This window comes from Branchiostoma floridae, chromosome 6, assembly GCF_000003815.2.
Source record: "Branchiostoma floridae strain S238N-H82 chromosome 6, Bfl_VNyyK, whole genome shotgun sequence".
Lineage (NCBI taxonomy): Eukaryota > Metazoa > Chordata > Leptocardii > Amphioxiformes > Branchiostomatidae > Branchiostoma > Branchiostoma floridae.
This window is the reverse complement of record NC_049984.1, coordinates 19,066,550-19,086,996: the sequence shown is the minus strand read 5'-3', so window position 1 is coordinate 19,086,996 and position 20,447 is coordinate 19,066,550. Positions and strand designations below refer to the sequence as shown.

The 20,447-nt window shown below is 43.0% G+C and overlaps 1 protein-coding gene across 1 annotated transcript; it reads left to right on the top strand.

Annotated features, from left to right (window-relative positions):
• Positions 1-828: 828 nt before the first annotated feature.
• Positions 829-20,385, top strand: LOC118418169 (N-lysine methyltransferase SMYD2-A-like). Its single transcript, XM_035824005.1, has 13 exons — positions 829-1,132; positions 3,710-3,776; positions 4,719-4,820; positions 13,177-13,231; positions 13,568-13,683; positions 13,978-14,045; positions 14,389-14,491; positions 15,175-15,285; positions 15,610-15,670; positions 16,479-16,610; positions 17,443-17,617; positions 17,798-17,906; positions 18,426-20,385. The coding sequence occupies exons 1-13, from the start codon at positions 954-956 to the stop codon at positions 19,170-19,172; spliced, it is 2,025 nt and encodes a 674-aa protein (XP_035679898.1). The 5' UTR covers positions 829-953; the 3' UTR covers positions 19,173-20,385.
• Positions 20,386-20,447: the final 62 nt, after the last annotated feature.

Genomic DNA, 20,447 nt, shown 5'->3' with positions numbered 1-20,447 from the left:
ACTTTGTGTGATATATAAATACACGACCATGGCAAAGGCCAAAAGAATAGATATTTGCCATTCAGTCTGTGCCAAGCATTATGTAATCCTTCTGGCCAGTCATTCTCCAGTACCCGGTCTGTGCACGGCGCGCCCACGTGGGAGTGTAGTATCAATTTATCCTGATTAAGCTAATTCCTGACGACGCTTTCTGTCATCGGGCTTAAGGGCGAGCTTGGCATTCCGCGGAACTAAAATTACGCGTCTGATCTTCAGCCCTGTTCATGTATCCCCCACCCACCCCGACATCCGACACGTAAAACGTACGAAGTTGCACTCACGGAAGTATAATTTGGTATCAAAACATTGGTATCAACCCTCGTTTAAACTTCCAGGATGCATTCTATCTATTGAGGGAGGAGAAACGTATTTGACCCACGCAGCGATTCTAATTCACCACAGTTGCTAGTAGTGCATGTTATTGGATTTATATGGGCACTTCATAATCTGGGTTGAAATGTAAAAATTTTAATCAGTCTAAACCTTGTGTTGGTGGCCCCAGAAGTGATAAAACCAATTGATGACTTCTGTTAGTATAACTTCATTTTCGTGATTTTGTAGATTCAACAGTAATATGTAGGGTAAAGGTGATGTGTACGTGTTTGATCATTTAAAAGCTAGAACATAGTAATACCAATGGTTTCGACTAAAAACAAATTAGGAATGTATTAAACAGATAAACTGAGTCTCGCGAGTTTCTCCCACCCCCTTCTTAACAATGAAGTAATGAAATACCATGCATTGTTTCGCACTGATTGGGCTTTTATATAGTGTCATAAAGCCCACAGATATCCCCCGGCTCGTGCGTGCCTGGAGTATCAGGTGACGGCCGGGCCATCTCAGGCAACACAGCTCCCCCTCTCCCCTCTTCAGGCTGCAGCTCCGAGCGGACCGGACCGGTACAGGAGGCGACCATGGTCCGATACCATGTCGAGATCTTCCTGGAGCCCGGCAAGGGAAGGGGTCTGCGGGCGTCCCGGTCCGGGAAAGGGCTCGAGCCGGGCACGCTCATCATCACCGAGCGCCCGTACTGTTACGCTCTGCTGAACGGCGAAGAGGAGAACCATTGCCACTACTGCCTGGCGGAGGAAAGGTACGTGCTGGTGACACGCTCCCAACCCGTTATACAGCAAGTTGTAATGTTGGACCTTGTAAACTCTGTTTATTGCCGGTTTTAACGTACTGGAATTTTAACTGAGGTCATATAGATATTGAGTCTATGTATTAAGATATACGTGAATGTGTTGACGGGTTAAGAAAACTAACAGCGGTAGGTGGACATCAGCGAGCGTAAACATACAAACATTGTTGTCTTTTTCATACAACGTACCTGATGTATTTTTTAATCATTTTTTAACGCATTGTACCAATTCTGATGATACGTTGATGCAATAACTGGGTACTAAGTATCATTGGGCAAAAGAGAACTTCAAGGAAGGTGCTTACGAGCCTTTGATCCATAAGGAGAAGGTGACCCTGGACAGGGCTAGGTCGTACATCAAAAACCATGGGGGGTGTCAAGCGATTCTTCGAAGAACATATTTATAGAATTAGAACAACAGACTCTCTGGGGGCGCTATATCAAACTTGCCAACGTGTGTCATATATGTTATGTCCAATATATAAGCTTCTACTGAACACCCTCGACTTTAGCAGATGGTGTGTGTGTTGGGGGGGGGGGGGGTAGGAGGGGGTCTCCATATTTGGACAATCAGCGATAAGACCGACTGATGATATGTAGATCACAGTCACAGTCGGATCATGGGGCTGCGGAGGAAAATTCAAGGCGTTTTTGAACGTCTAGGAGGAGATATAATTCCTTTGTTGTTTCACTCCCTTACGTCGTAAATTACTGTGCAGTCACATTCAAGGATACCCAGCAATTCAAGTACTACGGTGCTTCATAATGATCTTGAACTTGAGTTCTCACTGGTTGTACTATAATTATAATACATTCGAACGCCATAAATTCATCTTCAGTGTCAACATTCATCTGGCCTTGACATAGCAGAATCCCGAGATAAATTTATCAGCCATGATCACCATAGTTTCTGTGACCTATCATACCGGGCAGGGGACCACGTTTGGACCAGAAAACCAATGGAGATAAAGTACGGCTACGGAGAAAACCGGTGCATTGGCGCCGAGTGGGTAGAACATTCGGTAGGTCGTGAGTTCGATCCCCGGCCGAATCATACCAAAGAAATTAGAAATGGTCCATACTACTTTCTCTGCTTAGCACTAGTACTCAGCACTATTGAGGAAGAGTATGGGAGTTAAACACATCAATACCAGCGGACTAGCCCCCTGCTGTAGTGGCTTGCGCAAATGTGTGGCCCACGGGTTACAGAAATGGAGATGGGCGCAACCCCTATCTGTTACTGATGTACGGGCGGCTTTATTTTTTTCCATGAAGCACATGTTCATACGTACAGATGCTCTTCAGCATTGTGTTGTAAATTGTTTCAATGTTAGTATTCGCTACTGGTGCCTACAGCACAAAAATACTTTTATTATGATACTCAGTGTAACTATACGTAACAGTACGGCGCCTAAAGAAGTACAACGAAAGAACAGGCTATAGCCACGTCATGTTGTTTAACCTTGTCCATAATGGCATACATACACATATATATTTAGAAAAAAGAGATATAGATAGATATAGATATAGATATATGGGTATATAGATATACAGATGTAGATATAGATAAATATAGATAGATGTGGATAGATAGATGCCATTTATAGATGCGATGGACAAGGTTCAATGATATGATGTGATTCTCGCCTGTTCTTTCTTATAGATATAGTCCAATCGTAAATCAGCCCATAGATATCTAACATTCCACCTAGTTACCACCTACAACCGGATATGTGGTGTAAGATTCCATGTTTTCTACTACACGTGATAGTATCGTGATCTGGTCAGATAGAACTGGCCGGACTACCTCACGAACGACTCTGCCCTCTGGGGATGGGCAATGCATGGGGATGGTTAGGATAAACGAATCAAAGCAGTGTCAACACGTGCACGGTATATGAGCCTTGTCGTACATACTTTGCGTTATATTCTGCTGTGAATGCCACATTTTATATAAGATTATGACGTATACGTTTATGAAGGTTAAACATCCAGGTAAGCAATATTCAAATACAATTCAATCTCTACAACTGGATAAAAACGGATATTTACTTCCGGACGTTTCGAGTAACATCCATCACTCTTCTTCAGCGTCACTAGAATGAATTGGCAAAGCAATTCAATACAAGTACAGCTAACTAGAAAATGAATTGTATCTGAATATTATGACGTATAATTTGTGTATTTGGTGACAATTAATCTGTCACAGGCAAGACTTTATACTGTAACCAAACGTTCTGAGGAACGCAAGTTTCGCAACTTTAACTACCTCTTTGAGACCCTTCCTATGGCTATGGGTTATTTCCTTCGGCAATAGATACCATGATTACATTGTAAGCAGGTGTCGTCGTGATGTTATGAACCACTGTCTATATGCTGCAACTATAAATTGCTGGAGAATAATTCATAAACGGAATATTCTAACAGAAGGGCATTCATGGACTATCGATTTCATATACATTCACAAAATAAATTTTCATTTGGACATGCAAAGATACTAACATGTTTTCTTCTCTCTGTCCTTCTCAGGAAAGATGAGAAGTTGCTGCTTTGTCCGGGTTGCACCACTGCCAGATACTGTAACGAACAATGCAAGGTAGGATAGATACGAGCGTCACTAACTTATACATTTATGTACGTGTATAATAACTGCTGTCACTGTCGTATGATGATGATGATCTTTCGAACCAAGATTTCATTACAAACAACTGTTTTTCGTTGCATTGGTGGGGACAGGTATTGCAAAACATTTGTTGCAAAATTTTGCCATAATGACAACAATCGCTATTTGAACTAGACCATTTACAGCGAGATGTCCGATAATGAGTTTGCCAATCTCCTTTAATTCAACTCAACCTCACCTAACTGAATGAATTAATGAAGACCATTATTGTGTATATATACCCACTGGCTTATTAAGTACAGGTCGCAACAAAATGATAGTTGGCAGATACATGAAATATTTACAATGTCAACCAACGCAAGAATCATATTCTTCTAAGTGAGTTCGACTTCTTCTCGCTTCTTTGTGATACTGAAAATGTAGGAACAGATAGGTTTTACAATCAAGGGTTTGTCTACATTCATAAGGGATATGAATCTGCCTGTGTTACTAAAAAAATAGTATAGGAACTAGAATATAGGAGAATTCTTGAACACAACCAGGCCTAGGATTTACTTACTTGCTTGCGTTTTTTTGGTGTCTACCAGACACCTTCCTCAGAGCTTCTGACTGGAGTTCTGCTTCTCGTCGCTATATGTAGCCGATGTAGGTGACGCTTTTGCGGCGAAACAATATCCCAAACGTGGCCAAGTTTGTATCCCCCCAAGTTTGTACCCCCCCTCGTCAGAAGCTCTGATAGACACCGAAACGTAAGCAAGTAGGTAATGGTAAGCAAGTAAAAAATTCTGGTTGTGTACACGAATTCTCCTATATCCTATATTCTACCAACCTGATGAAATTATTTTCGGAAGTATAGGAACTGCAGGACATCTATGTAGAATAGAGTAAGTAGCATGTCTCTTGTACCCTCTGCAGAAGAGCGCGGAACTGGATCACAAGTCGGAGTGTCGCGGTTACCGACAGCTCATGTTAATGCCTTACCATCTCAGGCTCATAGGGAGGATCATCTACAGACAGGTACGTGTAAATCATGATCACACCATGATTTGATAGAATGTAGAGTATTCTTTTATTATATAGGAAGGCAGCCTTCGTAACTTCTTCTTCGTGTGTGTGTGTTCGTGCCTGTGTGCGCGCGCGCGTGTGTGTGTGTGTGTCTGTGTGTCTGTGTATGTGTGTCTGTGTCTGTGTGTATTTGCGTTTCCGGGCTTTTGTAGTTAGCATAAGAGCCTCTTGACGGATTGTGATGATATTTGGTAGGCGTTGGAAGACAAAGGTGTACGTAGATTTCGGCCTCCTAATATGTGACCTTGGAACTACAGCATAAGTTCCGTTTTTGTATATTTTCATCTGGACATGCTACGGTCTTAATTTTTTAGTGGCACATAGAATTTGATGTGAGGAAGAAATTGTGTGTGTTTGACCCCCATACTTCTTTCAAAACAGTATAAAGTGTACATTATTTGATTGCCTGTGGATGCAATATTGTCTTGCCCCTCTCCGGTGTGCATATGCATAGGAGAGAGAACTAGTTCCGGGAAATTAGTCTGAATATCAGGAAGCTGTCAGGGTTCTGTCCAGCCCGGGGCACTGACGACTTACCATCAGTGGTATAGGTCACTACATCACAATCAGTTCAAACCAGTAGGGGATACACGACAGTTGGAGGTGTGGCATAGAGGACCTTTTCTTTCCACAGACAGCTGGCTCATTTTGCTTCCCCGCAGACCAGTCTTAACAGGTTAGTGTCAAACTCGCGTCTGAGCTGAGGAGATCGATGCGACATGTCGAGGTAGCAATGTTTACTTGTATACGTCAGAGACAACGCCCAATTATCAAGCCGTGCCGTCTGAAACTGGCGAATGACTATATCTGGGTTGGAAAGCAGTCGTAGTTCTTTTTAAAAAGCTCGTAGTTGTAGTAATGGCTCTCAAGAAAGAGCTTGTCATGTTGACACTTCCTTGTCTGATCCTGGTGACTGCCTGCACAGCTTCGTCAGACCCCTGCCTCCCCCTATGTAACAGAGCTGAATGGTCGGAATGTTTGCATGACACAATGGCAGTGAACTTTCAGTACCCACCAGGTACGTGTATCTTGTGTGATGGCCAGGAGGAGAGCATGGTCACTGTTGGCACTAGTCGTGATCGTACAGCGTCTTGTCTGATTGACACAGCTCTAGGAATAAGACGCCATCCTTTCGGCGTTTTGTCTGCAAAGAAACTAAGGCCCTTTGCCGACTCCCCTTTAGAGTCTTTGGCTCTGTTAGATGACGAAATCACAGACGTGGAAGAAGGAAGTCTGAGTGGCTTTTCAAGTCTCAACCAGTTGAGTCTGGATTTCAACAGGTTGACTCATGTCAAACAGCGTTGGTTCACTGGCGTAGAGGAACTCCGTATTCTAGGCTTGTCCAATAACAGAATAGCGGAGATTGACCCTGGGTGCTTCAGAAACATGTCCATGCTTATGGTGCTCAACCTAGAAAACAACTTGCTGCAGGTGGTAGACTCTGGCTGGTTCCTTGGACTATCCAGGCTAGCGTACCTATACTTGGGAGGCAATGACATCGCAAGCATCTCTCCAAGCGCGTTCATAGATATGCTTGTATATCAATTGTATCTAGAGAAAAATGCTCTGTCTTGTCTGGATTGGGGGTTATCACAGGTGTTTGAGTCAAACCTGCGCGTCAGTGGCGACAGGTTGATGACAGTATATGATACCACGCCACATAGAATGGTATGGAGTCTTGCCATACATAAAAAGACTATCCCTGACGCACAGGTCATCACTGTCGAAGTGCCAAACTTCTATCTCTGTGTCGTAAGTGATCTACGAAAGAAGCTGTCCCTTGTGTGGAAGTTTGATTTAGTACAGACCATACCTCGTCACGAATCAAGAGACTTTCCCGACCTGTGTATCGGGTCGCACAGATCTCCGCAAAAGATCGTCCGTTTGCCCCGGTTTGTTGTCATCGCTACCGACGCTTCCCCAGACGAACTTGCCGTAAGGTATCCAGATAAGTGCAGACTAGTGTGGAAACACAATGCCGGTATAACTGTCGCCTTTAAGGATGACTCAGTCGTTCAGGTAGTATCTATGGGTGTTGGGAACTCAACCATGACAGATGTTGCCATTCTGTTTGACATCACGAAGGACACAAGGGCAGTCGGTACCCATGCAAGCACCGACTACAGGAAGAGCATACCCTGCATGGTGATCTCCAAGCGAAACTCATCTCTCATGACCTTCAACGTCTCTCCAGTCCCAAAGGAGCCCCAAAAAGCATGCCCCACGCGCAGAGGTGACACAGACCAGGTAAGCTTGCCGACATCAGTCCCGCACACGAGTTATGGAAGTTTAGAAGAATCCTCGACTACCACTGCGGTCCAAACCACAATGTCTACACTGCAGGCCGGCACTCTACTGACCGTTCCGGATGACCCAAACACAGAATCAAGGCCTATTCTCGTCACAGTCGTTGTCTCAACGGTGGGGACTCTATCCTTGATATTCTTTGTTGCCTTACTGCTGAAGGTGTGCCTGCCAAGGATACGCAACAACGCCTTTCAGAACAATGTTGCTAACGGCCAAGGACGGAGACAACCGGGTCTTGTCTCGTGTACGGCAATGCCGTCAGGTCTGCGGGCGATTCAAACCACAGATGATCTTCCACACACATACTGGGAGATCCCAGATCATCTAGCCGCTGCCCAGCGACCCCTACCCACCCTCCCACATACGCGCAGCCTCCCACTCTTGTACACTGAGATCCCAGATCACATAGCTGCTGCACAGCGTCCTCTGCCTGCCCTCCCATACACGCATCAAGGATGCCAAAATGCAGCTTCCTCTTGGTCATTGCCCGCTCTACTCCCTTCTGACGATCCAGAGAGCGAAACTATCCGCTTTTACGCTGCTGTTGCTGAGCCATCGCTTCCGACAATCACAAAGACTGGACACAACCAAAGACTATATCAGAGTAATCGCCGTTCTACTAGTGAAGGAAACACTACTGCTGCATACAAGGTCCTCAAGAAAGTCAGACACCGTAATTGTATTATGTTGTATAATACTCGTATAAAGACCCATTTTCCATGCCCTGGGCACACCCAAGAGAATGGGACCCGGAACACACCACGGCGTACGTCCATTCCTCTAGTAACACTGCCTAACACATACTGGCCATGGGAGATACCAGAGAAGGGGACCCGTAACACACCACGGCGTGCGTCCCTCCCCCTTGCCACACTACCAAACACCTACTGGCCATGGGAGTTACCAGCTGAGGGAACCCGTAACACACCACGGCGCGCGCCCCTCCCCCTTGCCACGCTACCAAACACCTACTGGCCATGGGAGACACCAGAGAAGGGAACCCGTAATACACCACGACGCGCGTCCCTTCCGCTAGTAACACTGCCTAGCACATACTGGCCATGGGACACTCCAGAAAAAGGAACCCAAAACACACCACGGCGTGCGTCCCTTCCTCCTGTTACACTACCAAACACCTACTGGCCATGGCATATCCCAGAAAAGGGGAACCCGTAACCGTCACAACACGGCGTGCGTCCCTTCCTCCTGTTACACTACCAAACACCCGGTGACTGGCCATGGCACATCCCAGAAAAGGGGAACCCGTAACACACCACGGCGTGCGTCCCTTCTCATTGTGGAAGCCAACCCGAAATTCGAAAAGATAAATAGCATGCCATGCGGACGTGTGTAGTAACTGCGGGGTGTTTGCTCCAGAACCCAGTGGCCCAGGGTTCGAATGCTACCGATCTTGTGCAATTTGGAAAGGCACTTTACACAACCTTCCTCATTCCCCCAAGGTGTAAGAATGGGTACCTGACTTCGGTCGGGTCGGGAGAAGATAGTTGGGTTCCGTCTCTCAATACAGTACCCTAGATAACAGCCCACTGCCTCTATGACCTTGGAACTATGGGACTGCCTTTACCTACTCTTTTTAAATAGCATGTCCTCCCCGTAATGCTATATAATGACTGACACGTTGTATTGATCTTTCTACATGGCTGTAGCATAAATTGTCAAAAATCATAGACTTCGGTCTTTGATAACGTTGGCTAAACCAATATTCACAAAATGTTTGATCTAGAATGCATTACGTAAGCACAACGGTCAAATACAACGAAATAAAAGCATTAACATCATTTAAAAGCAACATTCAATTTGGGGAATATCAAGCAGTCGTATGTAGTCGTCTCCGTGGTGCAAGCAACATGTTATTTTACATCCTCAATGTAAAAAGGCAGTAAGCTTCTAAATTCAGTTTATGTTTTTCTTCTGCAGAACTCATCATACCAAGGTTGATGAAAGCTCCCTGGTATGAGGAACTGTCTACATAGCTTGCTTTCATTTCCTTTTTAATTTTCGCAGTGCCAGGTGGCATATGGAAATTTGTCTGAATATCAGTAGGAAAGTCCTGTCCTTGGTATCAAAATGAGATTATATCCTCGGTATCAGGAAGATGAGCTCGTCACTTGCCCGGGGCACTTAGTTGGTATTTTTCATCTGATAACTTCCTGTAGCCCACCCTATCGTTGTTACAACACAAACTCTCCGCGTGCTTTGCGCCTGGAAACTTTGATAGGTTTTCTCAGTGTTAGAAAAGCAATTTTATTCCATAATGCTCCACCCAAATTTCTCTTCAGTTGGTTTGAGTAAAATAGACTATGAGTATGTGAACAAGGACGAAGAAAACATATTTTTAAAAATAAAGATACACTTAGCTTATATACACATAAACTATTCCACAATACTTTTCATGGTCATATTCCATGTTTGCCCCTATTTGTAGCCTCATAACACGTCACAACATGGCATAGGGTCCCGAAAATGACCAAAAACCCAACAGAATAAGATCAAAGACACAATGATTTTGGAAAAAAAAAAGAATATATTTCAAAATTATGGCGCCCTCTTGAAAATGTTTCGTTACGCGTAATCGTAAGGACGTTCTCTGCACTTTCTAGAATACACGCACTCACACGCACACACGCATGCACACGCACGCATACATACAAACACACAAACATACACACACACACACACATTGCCACTCTTTAATATGTCCTTCCAGTGGAAAAATAAATAAAATCGACCTTATACCAGTACTACTGGCGCAGAAATCTGCACCCCAACAGGCAACAGCCCAATACATATTATCTTAATCAAATAACAGACTGTGTGTATAAGTTTTAAGTATTGATTATCGTATGTTATTACGTTCTGTCATTCGGGGTTGCATGTAAATTTGATTGTGGTAATTATCTTGTATATTTAGAATATATTTGTACCGTGGATCCGTAATTCTGCCTTTTGGCTGCCATCAATAAACCAGTCTATACACACACTCAATATGTAGTTTCCGTTCGAAAAACTGATAACAACTATTTGTGTTTGTAGGATTCCAATTCTGTAAACTTCGTTGCCCAAAAATTCTCAATTATGCTAATGTAGCATAATCAAGAAGAGTTTAACAGTTCCAGGACAGGTCCCTGGACATTTTTCTGAGACGCAGCATTGCACATGGTTTGGTGTGGTGTTCGCTGGAGGGTGTCATTTTTATGTAACGTCCAAAAAACAGAAGAAGAAAAAACAACAGAAAACCATCCGATACAAAAACAGAATCGACTTCAGAAGTCACAGGACAGTAGCACCTGTAGCAGTAATACACGGTTTACTCCAACGCCAGCAGAAACAGGATACTACAGTTAAGCGCTAGTCAGTTAATCAGCGCTAAGGGAAACACTTCAGCAAAGGTGTGCTGTGGGGAGGAGAAGTGCCAGAGCAGGGGAGAGAGGCTGGGACCAGAACGTCGAGGACCTATTCTTGTTATTCAACATTACAAAGGAAGACTACAATCGGTATGCTCTGCTGTGGTAACTGTACTAGCGTATTCCGCAAGCTAGAAAAAGCTCCTGATATTAACAGGAGACACACTATTAAACGGAACCGGCAACTGTGTACAATGTACTGAGACTGTCTGCCGACCGACTTATCAAAACAATACCTGTCACGCAATATGATGGACCCTTAGCTAAGTAAATCATGAAAATACCTCCTTGAAACTGTAGCCTATGACTAGCTCGGTGCACTGACGGCAAGAAAAAAATATCGTCTCATTGTTGGTTTCAAATTTTGACCATTGCTTCCAAAAAGTTAAAACTTGTTTTGTTTGCTTCCACAAGTCGTATCACACCCTCCAACGGGCCCAACTCTGCACGCATGCGCATGCGCAATGCCTCTCTCACTTTCTGGTCGCTTGACAAACTGTATCAAACAAGATTTTGAGCCTGATGTCACATGTTTTGGTGGATAGATTGATGGATGGATTCATTGATTGAGCAGTCGATTGAACGAAATATCTATTTCTGATTGATTAAGTATGTTGATTTGAAGTATATTCATAGGACAATTGTCAGTTTATGTTGGATGTTTATGATTTACTTATCCACTTATTTATTAATTTATTGAGCATGAATCTATTGATTTCGTTATGTCTTCAGTTATTCATCTATAGGGATGTATTACGTTTGTAACAAATCGAAGACATGACAAAGAACAAAACTATCTGTTCTATGTATTTTATAACACGGCTGTATCTGAAATATAGACTTCAATAATTACTGGCTAGGTCGGTAGGGTCAGTACCGTCTGCCCACCAGATGGAAAACGTAGCGCTGATGTTCTATCTGACCAGTCTAATGATTTCTTTCGGCTGTAACCAAAGTGATAAATATGTAGTAATGATACAAAGTGTAGCATAATCAAAGATGCATCGACTTTAGCTTGACTAAAATCGCGCTCCTAGTGGCTGGATTAACCACGTGCCAGTGAGAAATTGTATAAACACAGGCTACATAACTTGTGATGTAGAATGAACCTGTTGTAGCTCATCTTGTAAACCCTAACTTTGTAGTGCCTATGGAGTATTCATCCGCAATCTAATTAGCTTGTTGTTGTTGTAAATGCCAATTTCAATATATATTGCAGACTGAGACACTTCATCTTGTGTTGGACTCATATCTAATTCCTATCAACATGAAGGCCAGAGAGTAGCATAAGTCAAGGTAGCCATGCAAATATAAAAGCTAGCATTTCTTCATTTAATACTAGTTGCCAGTCTAGATTCTAGATAGTCGCATTTATTGGAAAGTAAGCCTCCAAAATTGAAACCCCTTTGTGAGCCTTTCCAGATTTACCCATTCCCCAAAATACGAAAACTGACGGTCGTCGTGCCTACTTTTCTGGATTTGGCCGGGAGCGGTACTAATAGGGAATACCGTCCCGACTTGTTAATATGTAAAAATGTACAAAATATAGGTTTTAGGTTTAAGGGTTGTAAACGTGTTTTTGAAACAGATACAGACGCTTTCACATACATTCATGATTATCTCAGGACTTTTTGTTGGCATAAAAATTGGTTTTATGCGTCGTGTGAGGAACCCTACCCAGTATACATCAATGTACACATCACAAAATGAGTAGAATAAGGTTATGGACACCTTGTGGACATCAACTGTTCATCTGCTCATATGGGGAAAGGGACTGTCGTAGAAGGCCGACTGCCATTGAGATTAGGTAAGTTGTCTGTCTTCACTGAAGACGGTGGTGCAACCTGAAAAATGGAAATATTGTTTTGTTTTTTTTGTGTGTGTGTGTGTGTGTGTGTGTGTTTGTGTGTGTGTGTGTGTCTGTCTGTCTGTGTATGATATTTGTGGTTAGAACCTCTGAATGGATTGTAATGATATTTGGTAAGTGGATAGGGACTGAAAGGGTTGATTTTTTGGTCCCCTGGTATGTCACTTTGGTACTTCAGCAGAATTTCTGGTTTTTGTGTCTTTTGACCTGTACATGCTATGGTCTTCATATTTTGGTGGCAGATAGCTTGCGATGTAAGAAAGAAATTGCCAAAATCTTCCGAGGAGAATAAATGAATAAATGAACAACGGATTTCCATGATATCTATTATGCAGTTAGCTTAAACAGAAATGTACACGATGAAGTCAAATTATACAAGTAATGACTCGATTTGCATAATTTGGCCTGGACGTGCAATAGAGTTCCTTTTCTTGATAGCAGATACCTTGGAAGTCATTTACATACATATATGTAATCAGAATATTTCATGGAGATATGAGGTCTTCGAACTCCGAAGTTGTTGATTTTTGTAAGAAGTTAAGAGGCCCAGTCGCATCACTTTCAAACTGTTTTAACATTGTGTTTAGGTATGTCAATTAAACTTGACTTAAAGAATTACTCATTGACAAACCTTTTCGGTATTTCCGTTAATGCCGTGTATGCCAGAATTGTTTTTGCATATGTAAACCATATCCATCTGTTACTGTAGCACGTGCGGAAGTTGGAAACGGGGCCTTTGGATCCTCTGAACGACCTATGTTCACGTAAGTCTGTCCATTTCCTGTATGGCGTCATCTTAGCGTAGGTACCATCCAATTTCTACCGGGGCTCCTCATACTCGCTACCCTAAATAATTTTTTGGGGGGTAGCGAGTATAAGGAGCCCCGGTAGACATCGGATGGTACCCAGGCTAGCTTTATCTTTAGCCTCTCAGTTCTTGTTCTTTTCCGTCGGCTGCTTTTGGTTTTGGTTCATTTCTCATTTACACATGTGAATTATATGCATACTCAGATAAGCTCTAAGGCTTGTAATACACGTCGTAGGTGTCTGTTTATGCTTCCTTAGATTTTCAATGGAGAACATTGATTATTACACTACAGATATGGAAGACCTGGCAGGAAGCTTCGGCATGGATTCCCAGCTGGGCTACCTTGCCCGTGTGGTAGACAAGGACGTTATACCAAACTGGGCGTATTTTCAGCGACTCTTCGGTAAGGTAAGGCATATCAAGAACACAAACACACGCTTTAGCCGTAATGTTTCCATCACAAGCACACACGCGTTCTTACATATCAATGATTGTGTGAAGCGTTAAAATGTTTGGACAGGTAGCCATGGAAGGTCGACCCTGATAAAGAATTTATCCACTATTTCAGATATTCGTACTACAGCCATGTTGGAGAAGTACAACCTGTTTATTCTGTGTCAGATGGTACGAATGTATCATGTTACTTAATGTTACAAAAGTTGTAGTTTTTATGAACTGAACTAGTTGTTTTTTTTACTTTAGGTTACCTGCAATTGCTTTGCAATCAGTAATTCTGAACTCAAGGATATTGCAGTGGGCGTCTATCCACAGTGAGTATATAGAGTAATTAGTTGATGTTTAGTACCATGTTGGTGTTCACTGTTGGTGAACCTTTGTTCTCAAGAGTTGAGGAGAACTTGAATGCTTGCCATGAGGAACGTAACAACTTCTGCATCAATATTCATATCTCTCAGCTATGTCTTCAGCTAACGTTGCAGAATGCAGATCTATCAAATATTTTTGCGGCGGACAAAATGGCTGATATCTTAGCTTGTGCATCATTTTTTACGCTTTATTACTTTTCTTCGTGTTTATTTTTAACCCAGCCGTGTAAGTTACGGAGTGTAGAAAACATGGAAAGATCAATTTACACCGTGTACTATTTCCTACCAGAGCGGCAATGCTCAACCACAGTTGCAGGTCCAACACCATCGCCACTTTCCAGGGACCTAACATGGAGATTCGGACATTCTCTCATGTTCCACCCGGGGAGGAGGCAAGTACAGAACATTTTGTTTGTCTGTTTGTCTGTTTGTTTGTCTGTTTGTTTGTTTGTTTTAACCTTGATTTACTCACGAGAAGCTCAAATCGGCCTGCAGGCCGCTTTTCATTGAGGTCATTAGGGAGGTAAAGGTCTGATAAAATATAAGAGAAATACAGATTACATCGAGTGCCAGGTTTAAGCAACATCGAGTCCTAATAAATCTATCAATCTATATCACTACATATACATGGAACAAAACATTAGTAGAGTGAAAGCTTAGCGATTATAGCTCGTGTCCGTTCATTTTGGTCATTTCTTTTACTTCAAGACTCTCTTAAAGCAAGTCAGATTTGGAGCCGTACGTGTATCTGGTGGTAGGTTGTTCCAGACATTGGGTCCACGGTAGGCTATCGATCTTCTGAGGGTCTCTCGTCTAGGTTTTGGGACAGCCAGCTGACTACTTGACATTTATATCAATAACAGTTTGGACTACGGTTTTTCGTCATTGATAGTTAGATTTGATCTAAGTTAATTTAGTTGAAACATGACTCATCTGTTTTCATGAACTTCCTAACCTCTTTCTTGCCTCAGCTGTGTCTAATGATAAGTTATTTGATCCAAATTCTTTTCGTTATCCCTGTTGTATGTTGTTGGATGAAAAGTTGAGATAATGAAGTATTCATCTTGCTATGCAGGTGTTTCATGCTTATGTTCAGAAGGGGGTGACAACAGACCGCAGGAGAGACGACCTCCTGGAGAAATACTTCTTTTTCTGTCAGTGTCTTGATTGCCTGGATCTCGAGAGGGTATGTCTTCATCTGATCTTTCCTGACCACATTCTTTAACCAGTTTGCTTGTTGATGTCATATTCTTGCAGGGACATTTTCCTCAGTTGGATAGATATAATCTCCATACAGATCCTACACTGGGATAAGGTAATATCATGCTTAAGCCGAAGGAGTGTGTATTTCCCACCTAAGGTTGCCATTGAACACTCCTAGGCCGGCTATATCTCCTTTGCCAGCCTTTGGTACTATCTTATGCAAACGTAGGATCTGCTTGGAGATTAGATAGATACTCGTATTGATAATGTGCTGATCCTGACTTCTGATGTGTTCTATCTTCTTAAGGATTTAAGAATGAGGACTGTCAAGTGTCCAAACTGCGGAGGGCCGGTGCTACCTAATTCAGGTATACTATCGTATTTTCTAATTTCATAAGTCTGCTTAAGTGACATTTATGGTTAGTCCAAAAGACAGGAAATGGTGCAAACAGTGGATCCAGCAACTTGGCCAATTGACTCATGATATCGACACTGTTTTGAAATTAGTTAAAATGGGATAGGGAATTTCCCGAGCAGTCTCGTAACCCCTGTTTCAACTATTGACTCAGTAAAGTCAAGCTTGCCTAAGCTTGACGTTTCTAACTTAGATCTAACTTAGTGAGAAGAGATGCTGCTACAGTTATCGCTATGGGCCGCTCTTCATCTTCATGATGGTAACAGCAAGCCCTACGAACTTGATTTTAAAAATGATACTTGACCAATAATTGTCAATCCGCCTTTGACAACTACTGGTCGAATTTGAACATAACGTTTTGAAAGACCACCGTGACAGCAGTTTGCCAACATGTTGGTGACAAAAGTTATAGACTAAAATAATGATAGCAGAGCAACGGTCACGGATTTAACACTCCGCATGCCACCCGCCCATTTATCTTTCTCTGACATTCGCGGGTTATCACAACACTAAATAAACTATGAAATGCATCCTCAGTAGAAAATAACTGACCCCGTTCTAGGGATATTTTTAACTCAGGGCTCACTGAGTTCAATGACCGAATATCATCGGAAATTAACGTAAAGAATACAGAATACAAAAACGTACATGCCCTAAATTGACCCCTTTTGCACAGTGTGTACACTTGAATATACTTAAATATTTTGTTTCATATCTCTGGTCGTTCTAAACATAATTTTGTACCCTCCCCCTTCCCCCAGAATCTAAGTCGGTGTACGAGAAATGTTCTCGGTGCGAGCACGACGACTTCGACGAGGAGTTTCACGAAAAGGTGGACACCGCTGTGGAGTACGCGGACAACGTCATCACCAAGGAGAGACGATGGTGTAACGGTATCCTTCTGTGGTTCATTATGTGATGAATATTTTCTTACTTTAAAGGGCCCAGTAAAATATATAAAGACCAGATAACGTATTACTATGGAAGTCAGTATAACCGGTGCAATGGCCGAGTGGGTAAAGTGTTCTCCTTGCATACGCTAGGTCGTGAGTTCGATCCCCGGCCGAGTCATACCAAAGACTCTAAAAATGGTACATGTATGGTAGGGGTATTGAAGTTAAATACACATCACTACCAGCGGACCAGCCCCCTGCTGTAGTGACTTGCACAAATGTGTGCCCCACGGGCTTTGAAGTGGAGATGGGCGCCACCCTACGCATTTTAGATTTATGGGCAAACTTTAACTTTTTAACTTTAACTTTATGGACGTCAGTATGCTACAGGCACCCATGCAGTCCACATCATTGGTGTCCTGGCAGAGACAGTTTACGTAGAAGTTACTCTTCAAGTCTGGAATCTAGATACAACAGATCATGAATCAAAGTATGACTACACATAAAAAAGTTAGCTTGAAGGACACCTAGCTCAGAATATGAAGTATTGATAACACTCGTTCTCTATTTAGTGTGAGGAATAGGCAGTTACATATATGCTATATATACTGGTTTCTTACCTTGCGTCAAGAGCCCAAGACACATTCACATATGAGGAAAACATTCCAGTTCGCCCCGCTTATTAGTTCCCTTGAATGTCCAACAGGGAAGCGCTAGCGTTTAGAGGATCGAACTAGAACATGATCAATACCAGGCTAGAACACTAGTATCGGTGATGAATGATCGAACAAAAACTTTCCGCTCGAAGTTTCCAACTTAACCACCATACCAGGCTTGGAATACGAGATGCAGTTCCGCCAGAACTGCCTGTTGGAAATTGACAAGGTTCTTCACGAGGATAACGTGCACACCATCAGGATCCTGGTGGGGTTGTTTCACGCTGCGGCGGGGCTGGGAGAGTGGAGGCAGGCCATCGAATGGGGGCAGAGGCTGGAACGGGGCCTTAAGTGAGTACCCATGCCAAGTGTATGGTTCCATTAAGATGTATTCTCATTTCCAACAGTTCATATTCCTTCATGCTTTACCTTCTCTCTCCTCACACCCTCCTGTGCCACTTTTCGTCTTTGTTCTCTTTTCCTCGTTTTCCTTGTCTGTCGTTCTACTCTTTGATTGGCCTTTCTTCTCAGCCTGTATCTCCAAGCTAACGAGCCTGACGTAGGCAATCTTCATCACAAATTGGGCAAAGCTTACTTTCACTTAGGAGACCAGGAGAAAGGGCGCTTTCATGCCCTTAAGGCAAGTAAGCTAGACTAGCTAAACGGAAGAAACGTCTTGGACACTACAGACGGGTCTCTGCTTAAGATTGATCATGAGCAGTGTGTATTGTCAATACTCAGTTTAGTCTGACTCATGGTCAATGGACATACGTATAAATCGATCGTAAGTCGCCGCAAAGATGTCAGTATTTTATGTTTTGTGATATTCTGTGTTTTTCTATAGCGACAGTGTCAGGGATTAGTGTGCTCCGCGATTTCAGAACAGATCAAGCACCCTATCTTGCACATGAACTGCTTCATTTGCGTATGATAAATTAAACAACTTCTTAGCTATAAGAAGACACTTTCCATTCATTGTGGGTGTATGCATTCTTCAACGTTATTCCTGATATCTGGAGGAAGCATTTTGTGTGACTAACAGTAAGAATAATGATTTCGTGCTCTCAAAAACTTACAGAAGCTTTGAAATAGAAATCAGAAATAACACTGACGATTTGTGTCGTGTATTTCCACAGCTTGATTTTGACTTTATTTTCAGGCAAAAGAGATCTATACCATCACTCACGGTCGACGCAAACCCCAGGTGAAGATGGTGAAGGACTTACTGAAAGATTTTGATGAAGTTGTCAGCGACGATGAGGAAGAAGAGGGAAAAGAGGAGGAAGATGACGACAAACGGAGCAGGAAACTACCGTCTGACTGGAACCCAGCAGACTACAAATGCTGGATCGACCCGCGAGAAAACAAGCGGAACGCCGAGAAAAAAGAGGCGGATCCTCCAAGAAAGATTGATTTTAGTTACCGAGAAGAAGCCCAGGTGAAAAGAGAAGGGAAAGAATTTCGCTCCAAGCTCTCAAGTCTTCTCGACAACGGTGCGACTAGGAAGGAGACATCGTCCACTCATATAAACGGCTTCAACACTGTCCGCCCATCAAGGGTGATGTGCCTTCGTCAGGATGAGTCCAACAGGAGGTCTTCTTCCCTCGACAGATACACCGCGAATAGCAGGCCTGCTTCCCCAAGATACACCACCTACAGCAGGCCTGAGTCACCGAGATACACTACCAGTAGCAGGCCCGCCTCCCCAGCATCTCTTGCTCTGGAAAGGGCAAGGAATCTTCTGAACAAGATAGAAGTGAAGACATCTACCTCCGGATCCCTTGCCCTGAGTCGGCCTAGCTATGGGGCGGGTCGTTACGATGATCGCCGGTACGCGTCCCTGCGCATCCCGTCTGCTTCCAGGCGGTTTCAACCGGCTTACATGGCAATAACTCTCTCACGTTAGACAGGAAAGGCACTAGGGGTGGGTACCTGTACAAAACCGTTTGGTTTTCTTGTTGGACCGGTCCAGAAAAACCGGACCTGAAAAAAATCTGGATGTTGCACCACGATTCGAAAACGAACAGATTAGACCGCCTGGCGTTGGAGCTTACATATCCAAGAAAAGAACTTGAGCGAAGTAGAGGAAAGTCATTTCTCCCATGCAGGCTTCTACAGTCAAACATCGTCAAAAACAGATCCACCAAACAGAATACTTTATAGCGAAATGGACCATTGTTTTGAGTATCGCCCATTCAAACGTTTTCACAGATCTAGACGATTTCAATAGGTCCAGGTTCAGGTCCGGAGCTGGACCTGATCCTTTGGACCTGGAGGACCGTACCTGGACCCGGATTTTCTGTATTGATACCCACCCATAGAAGACACTATTAACCTACCAGGTATATCGGTTGACCCAGATCGGAAGATACACACAGCGGGAGTTTCTTACGTGAGTGAGAGCGAGGGATTCGCATGAAAGATGTCAGATCAGTAGGACATGCAAGGATTGTCGTAGCACGCTTAAGACGGTGTTGTCCCCGTTACTCCGTTCTGGGAACAAGTATAGTGTAGACACAGGGCTGTCCAGGTCAGTTCAAGGTTATTGATTGATTTATTGATTTAACTACGAAACCTCGTGGTAATTCTGTTATGGTTAAGTTATCTAAGATATTTGACAACAAACAATGTGTAAGAACAAGCCATGTACAAGAACATGTACATACTGTGCCGAGAGGTTTGCCATTTAGTTATTACCGGTATGTAGGAAAGCAACTTTATTCTAAAGGAAAAGTATTAAATGAAAGTCTTTTCTTATTTCTCGCATACTTTCAGGCCCGACACTGTCACATGGATGGGACCAAATCTGGTCAAGTGTTGCAATCACACCAGAAACATTTTCTATGTCAGTTGCCTCTAGCTGCAAGCTCCAGATCTAGACGGAGACTTAAAATCGTTGTCATTTTAGAAGGACTGAAGCCACAGTTGCAAGCCTTGTCTATCAAGGTCAACACTTGTGTTTAGATTATTGACATGACTTTAACCAAGGAGGTTAAAATACACCTCCTTGCTTTCACAACATTGAAAGAGACATGGGACTGCTTTGGGGAACGCTGTCAAGGACAAAATCTTGTGGAAGAACTTATCTCTACTCTCTTCAACAATGAATGAATGACTACTTCTCTTTGTGTTTATTTCTTTGATTAACTATATATTCTAACTACTAGACACTCATCAGACA

Excerpts from the sequence above, each read along its gene's own strand:
- LOC118418169 (XM_035824005.1), top strand. The coding sequence starts at position 954 with ATGGTCCGATACCATGTCGAGATCTTCCTGGAGCCCGGCAAGGGAAGG. Across the intron at positions 1,133-3,709 it reads TACTGCCTGGCGGAGGAAAG|GAAAGATGAGAAGTTGCTGC; the intron begins GTACGTGCTGGT and ends TGTCCTTCTCAG. Across the intron at positions 16,611-17,442 it reads GGAGAGACGATGGTGTAACG|GCTTGGAATACGAGATGCAG; the intron begins GTATCCTTCTGT and ends CCACCATACCAG.